General features: G+C 35.9%; 1 protein-coding gene across 2 annotated transcripts in view; it reads right to left on the reverse strand.

Annotated features, from left to right (window-relative positions):
• Window positions 1-5987: 5987 nt before the first annotated feature.
• Window positions 5988-10928, reverse strand: part of LOC136848557 (uncharacterized) — a 35925-nt gene continuing 30984 nt past the window's right edge. Inside the window, exons 6-8 of one of the 2 annotated variants that reach the window (XM_067120840.1) lie at window positions 10058-10201; window positions 9308-9404; window positions 5988-7587 (exon numbers count right to left, since the gene is read on the reverse strand). In XM_067120840.1, coding sequence (XP_066976941.1) covers window positions 7397-7587; window positions 9308-9404; window positions 10058-10201 — 432 coding nt within the window. In that variant the 3' untranslated portion in view covers window positions 5988-7396. Of the gene's footprint in view, window positions 7588-9307; window positions 9405-10053; window positions 10202-10928 lie in introns of both variants that reach the window. The other variant, XM_067120841.1, reaches the window with a different exon arrangement.

The following is a 10928-nucleotide window of genomic DNA, read 5'->3' on the forward strand; positions in this document are numbered from 1 at the left end:
TCGTCAGAAAATCAGGTAGTATGGCATTTCTCCTACTGATGTACGTTCGATAAACATTAATAACACAGAATAAATAAAATGTATTTCATTTTTGCATTTGACAAGATTTTGCTATTGAAGAAAACTGACTTTACCTAATTTCTTGCAAAATTATATTCAAAGGAGAGAAACTGGTTTTCTGTCAAGAAAGTAAAATCTATGTAATTCAGGAGCTTGGCTTCTAAGTCCTTGCAATTTAGAGGCTGTGATAATAAAGCCTTTGCAATTTAGAGGATTTGGTTCTCAGGGTCTTGCAATTTAGAGGCTGTGGTTCCGAAGTCCTGACAACTTGAAGGCTGTGGTTCCAAAGGCCTTGCAATTTAAAAGGTATAGCTCCGAAGTCCTTGCAATTTAGAGGCTGTGGCTCTAGGGTTCTTGCAAATTAAAGGCTTGGCTCCAAAGGCCTTGCAGGTTGGATGATGTGGCTCCAATTCAAGGCAATTTAAAGGCTGTGGCTCCAAACGACTTACAATTTAGAGGCTGTGGCTTCAAAATCCTTGCAATTTAGAAGCTGTGGCTCTAGGATTCTTGCAAATTAAAGGCTTGGCTCCAAAGGCCTTGCAATTTAGAGGCTGTGGCCCGAACCCCATACAGTTTAGAGGCTGCAACTCTAAAGTCCTTGCATCTTGAAGGCTGTGGCTCCAAAGGCATTTCCTACCCGAAGGGATACACAGCCTCAGCTAGATTCTCCTTTGGCTCAGCGGGAGGTGCATTAGAATCCAGTCATTGGTGCAGTTCTAGTAATAGTAAAAATGACTAACAGCGAAAGTAACAATGCTAATAAGAGTAATAATGAATGCCATAACTTTATATTGATATTAAAGGGTGTGAGAGCCAATCGCATTTCATAATTGTTGTGAGTCAAGATTAGGCTATTTTACGAACTTCTAGATAACAGAGCAAAAGCCCAAGTTAAAATGAGTCAAATACTGCATACGAAAAGACCAACGAAGCCAGAGTTTCTGTTAATATTTGAAGAACTTTGCTGAAAAAAAAAATTCAGTCAAACATGCAATACAATTTATCCACCGGCAGGCACGCATGGCTATGGCAGGTAGTTAAATTTAGGAAAAATGTTTGACGATGATTTGACAACTGAACGATCGATTACGGTCACGTTTATCAAAACGTAAAGCTAAATATGCTTCGTATCAATCAGCATCGCAGATTTTAAGTTTTCGCTCAACCACACGTTCTAATGGATCTTGGAATGGTTGTCTTAACAGCGATTGTCAACAAAGACCAGCCACACATCTCATGAAATTAGCAACGTGTTGATATTTATATGATGAGTTTTGTTTCATTTCTGAAGTCTCGCGATTCATGTCATACAATTCCTTTTTTTAAATTTCTGTCTCCTAAAATATGAAAATGTTCAGGCTGAACGAGCCTGAAAGGGCGATAGGCCTGCATGCAAGTTCTCCCAGAAGAGAACAATATAAAAAATGAAAGTTAAAAACGCGCCTAAGTTTCTTCGGAGCAATCGAGTTTTCTGTACAGCGAATAATGCTGCATGAAACTCTCAGCCGCAGCCCATGAAACTTTCAGCCACGGCCCGGTGGTGGCATGTATTGTTGACACCTATAGTGGTGCCAGACACACGATCATGTCTAACTTTAACCTTAAATAGATTAAAAGCTACTGAGGCTAGAGGGCTGCAATTTGCTATGTCTGATGATTGGAGGATGGATGAACAACATACCGATTTGCAGCCCTCTAGCCTTAGTAGTTTTTAAGATCTGAGGGCGGACAAGAAAAAGTGCGGACGGACAGACAAATAGCCATCTCAGTAGCTTTCTTTTACAGACAACTAAAAGAGAGAAAGCATAGAGAAAGATTCGTCAGCACTTTCGATAGATCAGCGCAGCAAAAGTTTCTGCTAGTTTCCACTGGCGCTACACGAAATCTTGTTGGTTTACTTGAAAGCCTTTGCCAAACGTGACCCTCGTCTGTGTATTTAGCAATTTGATACCCAAAGGCTACTTTTATGCGTTACTTTTTACTCTCGCCTTCGTCACAGGCGAATTTGATGTGGGGCCAGATATAATCTCCAGGTTTTATATATATATATATATATATATATATATATATATATATATATATATATATATATATATATATATATATATATATATATATATATATATATATATATGTATATATATATATATATATTAATATATATATATATATATATATATATATATATATATATATATATATATATATATATATATATATATATATATATCAGGCTCAAGTGCTTCAGAAACACCTATTTTCAACATGGTGAGACTGACACTCTAAGACACAATTTTGATAATAAAACATTCTGAAACACACTTTTGTTAATAAAACATTCTGAAACACATTTTTGACGATAAAATATTCTGAAACACACTTTTGATAATAAAACACTCTAAAACAAACTTTTGATAATATAACATTCTGAAACACACTTTTGATAATAAGACATTCTGAGACACACCTCTGATAATAAAACATTCTGAAACACACTTTTGATAATAAAACATTCTGAAACACACTTTTGATAATAAAACATTCTGAAACACACTTTTGATAATAAAACACTCTAAAACAAACTTTTGATAATATAACATTCTGAAACACACTTTTGATAATAAAACATTCTGAAACACATTTTTGACGATAAAATATTCTGAAACACACTTTTGATAATAAAACACTCTAAAACAAACTTTTGATAATATAACATTCTGAAACACACTTTTGATAATAAGACATTCTGAGACACACTTCTGATAATAAAACATTCTGAAACACACTTTTGATAATAAAACATTCTAAAACAGACTTCTGATAATAAAACATTCTGAAATGCTTTTGATAATAAAACATTCTGAAAAACACTTTTGATAATAAAGCACTCCAAAACACACTTCTGATAATAAAACATTCTGAAACAGACTTCTGATAATAAAACATTCTGAAACACACTTTTGATAATAAAACATTCTGAAACACACTTTTGATAATAAAACACTCTAAAACAAACTTTTGATAATAAAACATTCTGAAACATACTTCTAATAATAAAACATTCTGAAACACACTTTTGATAATAATACATCCTAAAACACACTTTTGATAGAACACTCTAAACACACTTTTGATAACTAATCTCTGCTGCAGTTTCATCGTAATCAGGTGCTTTCCAATTCATAAGTTTCTGCGTTATTTAAGACTTATTGTTAGAAACCGTGAACTCTGTCATAAGTACATTCAGGCCTGTACCAGTTTCCGGTATGTCAATCAAATTATCCCCCATTATATGTCTTATTCTTGACATCGAACTGAATTGAAGACAGAATTTAGGCCAAAAGGCAAGCACTGGGACCTATGAGGTCATTCATCGCTGAAACGGAAATGGACAGTAAAAAGTTTGAAAGGTGTAACAGGAAGAAAACCTTGCAGTTGCACCGTGAATCACTTGTTAGGAGAGGGTTGAGGAAAGTAAGATGGAAGAAAGAGAATATGAAAGGAGGTACAGTCAAATGAACGAAAGGGGTTGCAGCAAGGGGACGAAGGGATGCTGTAAAGAACCTTAAGTAATGCCTACAGTGCACCGCATGAGGTGCACTGACGGCACTACCCTCCTATGGAGAATTCTTGACATCACTAAATACTGACCACCTATTCCTTGTTTTGACAGGTGCAAGTGGCGACCAAATGCTATATATTGCTTCTAAAATCGTCATGATGAATTTAATATATGACTGACTCAAGTTTTTTGAAGCCCGCTAAAGGAAGATTTCACATCAAAGCCTCTAAGATCTTTTATACAGCAATTATTCCAGTCATGGATGAAATATCCATATTGCCTGGAAGGCCTTTTATATAGGTTTAGTCCCTAACTTCGTCAACAAATCTTTTTGGAACATAAAGCTCCATTATTCTGTTATTCAGTGTATGGGATCAATAATCCTGAAAATGACGTCCCTGAAGTATCTCCAAGACTCTGCCAGTAAAGATTTCCCAGTTCTCGAAGCATGTCGTGTAAATTCAGTTTTTTTTTTTTTTTTGTATCGAGGAAACTGTATGACAAAGAAACACGTGAACACGTGACACAGTTTCTTCTAATGTAAAAACTATCAATTAGTTCAACGCTTGGTCGACGAAGGTAGACAGATATTCTCTACTATTACTTTTCAAGTTTCAAAAGATTAAGGACCCAAGCATTAGGGATTTCTTGCCTTGTATGAAAAAATGCTCCCTTTTAGCTTGTGACAATTTGGGTACTGGAAATATACACTGGAGACTAACATCTAGACAGTCATATTATTAACAATATATCTTATGATTCTGAGTTACTTGTTCAAGGGATTTGCCTTGCTTTAAATTTTCACATAATATTTTTTCAACGGCACCCCCCAAAAAATTCAGCCTCTCAGTTCATGTGTTTCACGTCAGAATTTTCCTTTCTATTTGTGCATTTTGAAATATCTGAAAAAAAATTGGTGATTCTTCTCTGAGGTATAATTTTATTCTACACCAAAATATGTTTTGAGGAAACGGTATACACACGTGTATGCAAACACACACACATATATATGTATGTATATATAAAATATATAATATATACATATGTATATATATGCATACACACATACAAACACACATATATTTGAGAGGAGATTTCTAAACTTCATCCATTGCTGTTTCATATATCTTAACACGACAATTTGATCTTGACAGTTCCTATAAAACATTTTGTAAAAATCTTTTAGCATTTTATTAATGTTATTTTCTCTCCGCTATTGAAAAAATAAGGTTACTCAATGTTTTCACTACATCATCCATCATGTCATTCGTCTTTGGTGTGACTTCCAGTTCCCAGTCATCAGGTTTTTGAAATTGCTGATATTAATCCTGTCCAGTCTAGTTCATGTTGATTTTTATGCTATATCTGACGGCGCTAACCTTGAGCCAATTGTATATAGAAATCGTAATGAGTCTCCTAGAAGTGATATACTTTACTTAATCACTGCAAATAACCGTTGAAGTGAGGAATGGGTCAAATTGTTTATGAGGTTATAAGAGATTGATGGGGGTAATTTTACTGAATTAGGAGAAACTGAAGAAGACCTGAATGTACTTATGAATAAATTAATCGTTTTTAAATAGGTTTTCATAATAAAACAAGTGAAAAATGCACCGAAGTTTCTCCGGCGCAATCGAGTTTTCTGTACAGCCGCTACAGCGTATAATCAAGGACACCGAAAATAAATCTATTTTTCGGTGGTCTCGGTATAAAGCTGTACAAGCCGTGGCCCATTAAACTTGCAACCACGTTCCGGTGGTGGCCTGTCCTATATCATTGCCAAAAGCACGATTATGGCTAACTTTAACCATAAATAAAATAAAAACTACTGATGCTGGAGGGCTGCAATTTGGTATGTTTGATGATTGGAGGGTGGATGATCAGCATACTAATTTGCAGCCCTGTAGCCTCAGTGGTTTTTAAGATCTGAGGGCGGACAGAAAAAAGTGAGGACAGATGAAGTGCGGATGGACAGACAAAGCCGGCACAATAGTTTTCTTTTACAGAAAACTAAAACTTATCATAGGGAAAACCCTGGTTTATGACTGATTCGCCGCAGAGGTGATTTTGGCAGAAACTAGGAATTGTCAGTAGAGTGTTTTAAAATATCAGTCTCACCAAGATGAAAGTACGTATTTTAGTAGTAATTAAGCCTTTATAGACCAAGAAATTATAATAGTCATCACATCAAATGCGCCTGCGCTAGTCTACAAACTCTGATCAGTCAGCATTCGTCTTTAACGTGAACTGAGTTCTACAGTTTAGAAATGATTCTGAAATGAAAAACTTCAGAGAAACTTTTTTTCAGTTTATGACTGAAATTCATAATTGAATTTGGGAAATTATGAATGAAAGAAATCTGAGGTACAACTAACTACACATCTTGAAGTTTATTCAGGTGTTAAATCTGTTTACCAGTAAAACCAGGAACATTTAGAATTGTTCTTTGCTTTAAAGATTCGTCCTTCACCAATAAAACCTGGAATTTCTACAGCTGTTCGTTGCTTAAAAAACTGTCCTTCACCAATAAAATCAGGAATTTTTATAGTTTTTCTTTGTTTACAAGATCCGTTCTTCACCTATAAAAACAGGAATTTTTCGAGTTGTTCTTTGCTTTAAAAATTCGTCTTTCACCAATAAAACCTGGAATTTATCGAGTTGTTCTTTGCTGTAAAGATTTGTCCTTCACCAGTAAAAACAGGAATTTTTTGAGTTGTTCTTTGTTGAAAAGATTCGTCCTTCACCAATAAAAGCAGGAATTTCTACAGTCATTCTTTGCTTCTAAGATTCGTCCTTCACCAGTAAAACCTGGAATTTCTACAGTTGTTCTTTGCTTCAAAGATTCGTCCTTCACCAGTAAAACCAGGAATTTTTTGAGTTGTTCTTTGTTCAAAAGATTCGTCCTTCACCAGTAAAACCAGGTTTTTTGAGTTGTTCTTTGCTTTAAAAATTCGTCCTTCACCAGTAAAACCAGGAATTTCTGCAGTAGTTCGTTGCTTAAAAATTTGTCCATCACCAGGAAAACCAGGAATTTTTAGAGTTGTTCTTTGCTGTAAAGATTCGTCCTCACCAATAAAACCAGGAATTTCTACAGTCGTTCTTTGTTCAAAAGATTCGTCCTTCACCAATAAAACCAGGAATTTCTACAGTTGTTCTTTGCTTCAAAGATTCGTCCTTCACCAGTAAAACCAAGAATTTTTAGAGTTGTTCTTTGCTGTAAAGATTCGTCCTTCACCAGTTAAACCAGGAACTTTTTGAGTTGTTCTTTGTTCAAAAGATTCGTCCTTCACCAGTAAAACCAGGAACTTTTTGAGTTGTTCTTTGTTCAAAAGATTCGTCCTTCACCATTAAAACCAGAAATTTTTTGAGTTGTTCTTTGCTGTAAAGATTCGTCCTTCATCAATAAAACCAGGAATTTCTACAGTTGTTCTTTGCTTCAAAGATTCGTCCTTCACCAGTAAAACCAGGAACTTCTACAGTTGTTCTTTGCTTCAAAAATTTGTCCTTCACCAATATAACCAGGAATTTCTACAGTTGTTCTTTGCTTCAAAGATTCGTCCTTCACCAGTAAAACCAGGAACTTCTACAGTTGTTCTTTGCTTCAAAGATTCGTCCTTCACCAATAAAACCAGGAACTTCTACAGTTGTTCTTTGCTTCAAAGATTCGTCCTTCACCAATAAAACCAGGAATTTCTGCAGTAGTTCGTTGCTTAAAAATTCGTCCTTTACTTATCGTAGACACGATATTTCACCATCATGAACCGTAAAATTCTCCTAACACTGACAAGCTTGGTTAACCGCAGCAGGGAAATTACAGACTCCACTGTCGCTCATGACGAGAGTTGCAGCACACACCTGGGTAGTCACTCCATTGGCACTGCACATGTTGAAAGACGAACAACCCGCTTGCCCGGGTATTATGCCCCAGGTGCTTGAGTCTGCAGGGTTGCAAGCTCTACATGGACCTGTGGTATAGAAAAATGATAGGGTAGGTATTAGTCACAGGTAACACCGACTGGTGAGATAGCACTGACGGAATCTTGCATTTTAATGATTTACTTACATTTTTATTTATTTATAATAATTTCTTGATTTGTCTGTTTTTCCTGTAACTGATCTCCTCTTTCTGTATATCCCATTACCCTCTGTTCCTTCTCTCGAATGAACACCATATTCCTTGGAAGCTTGAATTCAAAGTCAATAGCCGCTGTGGGTTTGTTTCATATGAATAGTGTTCATCTTCTGAACTCTGAATAATAATAATAATAATAATAATAATAATAATAATAATAATAATAATAATAATAATAATAATAATAATAATAATAATAATAACAATCAACAGATCTCCAACTTTGATGGAGGCAATTTGCATGCATGTATCCTGTTTAATGTCCATATCAATGATAAAAGGTCCTTTTTAAGGAAAATATAGTTCAATGTCGTCCACAAAATCAAACGAGTGAAAATATTTGTGGTTCCTGTTAATAGTTTGTCACTTTTACTTCTCTGGATAATCAAACAAAATCATACTTTGTTCTTCCCAGTTCTACAAAGAAGAGCCTTCCTAAACCATATCTCTCATATTTAACTCACCCACTTTCATTCCCATAAAACCATCTTATTTATTGTTTTTGTGTTACTCAGTGGTCATATTTTGAATGCAAGCACTCAGATCCCACGATCCTGATGGAACAGTTAAGAGACTATGCTGTCTGCTTGACAGAAAAGGACTCTCCTGGACTTTCATGTCATTGTTTTACAATGAGGACTCCAAACTTCAACTTGACACTTTTTGCTTTACAATTTGGGACTCCAAACATCCATTAGACACTAATTGATTTACACTGGGGGACTCCAAAATCAACTAGACACTTTTTTTGCTTCACAATGGGGGAATCCAACCATCAACCAGACACTTTTTGCTTTATAATTGCGACTCCAAACATCGGCTAGACACTTTTTGCTTTACAATGGGGACTCCAAACATCAATTTGACACTTTTTACTCTACAACTGGGGACTCCAAACATCAACTAGACACTTTTTGCTTTGCAATGGGGACTCCAAACATCAACTAGACACTTTTTGCTTTGCAATGGGGGACTCCAAACATCAACCAGACACTTTTTGCTTTACAATGGATGAATCCAAGCATCAACTAGACACTTTCTGCTTTACAATGGGGACTCCAAACATCAACTAGACACTTTTTGCTTTACAGTTTGGGACTCCAAATCAGCTTGACATTTTTTGCCTTACAATGGGGAACTCCAAACATCAACTAGACACTTTTTGCTTTACAAAGAGGGACTCCAAACATCAACTTGACACTGTTGCATAAAGTATAATCGAAATATTCCAAAATATTCATAGTTCCCGAGAATGCACGTTTAGATTGTAATTTTTACTCTCAACATTCAGTTATTCGGAAGGACTCTGCTTAAAAGGGTCCGTCCTTGGTACTTCGTAAGTTTGAGCATGAGCCAAAGCTTCAATATAGCCAATAAAATAAAATAAAATAAAATAAAAAAATAAATAAAAAAAGGAAATCAATCAATCTCAACAGATAAGTGAAAGTCTTGTCCACGATTAGAGAAAAGAAATCTTTGAAGGAATACCTGTCAAGTCTTCCTCTAATTACCTGGCACTGATATTCAGAACAGAGAAGACAAATGTTCATTACCTCCAGCTGCAGCACCAGCAGTAGTAGTCGGGGCAGCTGTTGAAGAAGCAGATGTTCCTGTTGTTGATGAGGAAGCGGAAGGCTGCCCTCCAACTAACTGCAAGAAGGTAAAAAAAAAAAAACGGTACTAATTCATACGTCCGATGTAGCATCGTTATCTAAATCAGCACCAATTTTCTTGTATACCTGTATTATGTGACTGTTTAGACTCATGTGTGAATAAATCGAATCTCCTCAATATTTTTCTTGTCATTCACAATCAGATTTTACTCTCAACAATTCCTTCACACACACACACATTCCCATCTTGGCCTCCCTAGACTCTTGAAAGTCTCTTGCCAAATTTTTGTAAACACGCTGCTTGCTATCTTTCTTACATGCATGCAATATATATATATATATATATATATATATATATATATATATATATATATATATATATATATATATATATATATATCATCATATATGTTCCTCTTTAATTTCATGCTTACATATACAAGTGTGCATGTGCTTGACCGAGCCAGGTGGAGGAGGAAAGCTGTCAGAAACATCGACCCCACACAGAAGTGGGAAAAGATTCAGAGAAAGAAGAAGAAGAAGAAGAAGAAGAAGAAGAAGAAGAAGAAGAAGAAGAGGAAGAAGAAGAAGAAGAAGAAGAAGAAGAAGAAAAGAAGAAGTAGTTTCATAAATGTGCATGAATTTGTGTATCAAATGTCACACTATTACTCTAAGTGAATAGGTACATACTGCCCATACACGGTCGGTAGGATTTGTCGTGTTCTGCAGGGAAGTGGCGGAGGCTCCGGGAGACGACAAGAAGCACTTGATGCCATCGGGGTAGGTCTTGGTGCCAAAATATACCGAACTCCGTAAGGAGGCCCTCACTGCGCACTGCGATAGAGACGAAAGCAATAAAAAAATACTCATAGTCGCATAGGCACATATATTCGAAAATGAATCTCTACAGAGAGCTTCCGGGAATCTGTTCGACTCCCCTGTTTTAGTTTTCTGTAAAAGAAAACTAGAAAATTATTGTGCCGGTTTTGCCAGTCCGTCCGCACTTTTTCTGTCCGCACTCAGATCTTAACAGCTACTGAGGCTAGAGAGCTGCAAATTGGTATGTTGATCATCCGCCCTCCAAGCACCACGCATACCAAATTGCAACCCTCTAGCCTCAGTAAGTTTTATTTTATTTAAGGTTAAAGTTAGCCATAATCGTGCATCTGGCAACGCCATAGGAGAGGCCACCGCCGGGGCGTGGCTGAAAGCTTCATGGGCCGCGGCTCATGCAGAAAACTCGATTGCGCCGAAGAAACTTCGGCGCATTTTTTACTTCTTCAATACTGAAAAGCTCTCTGCAGAAATTTAATTTTAAATATATGTACCCATAAATAACTGTGGATTTGTCTCTCCACAAAAGCAATATTCAGTAAAAAAAAAAAAAGATAATAAAAACATTTTATAGAGTCATAAAAGCAAGTAATTACAAGGAAATACGATCTTGTTAGCGGTAGAAGCAAGAACTCCTCTTTGCTCTTCGCTTTTGGAATAAATGCTTGTCATGCAGTCAAATGCGCACAGGCAAGTAAAATGATCTTAGAATGTTTATTATCTATAT

Source organism: Macrobrachium rosenbergii, chromosome 19 (genome assembly GCF_040412425.1).
Source record: "Macrobrachium rosenbergii isolate ZJJX-2024 chromosome 19, ASM4041242v1, whole genome shotgun sequence".
Taxonomy (NCBI): domain Eukaryota; kingdom Metazoa; phylum Arthropoda; class Malacostraca; order Decapoda; family Palaemonidae; genus Macrobrachium; species Macrobrachium rosenbergii.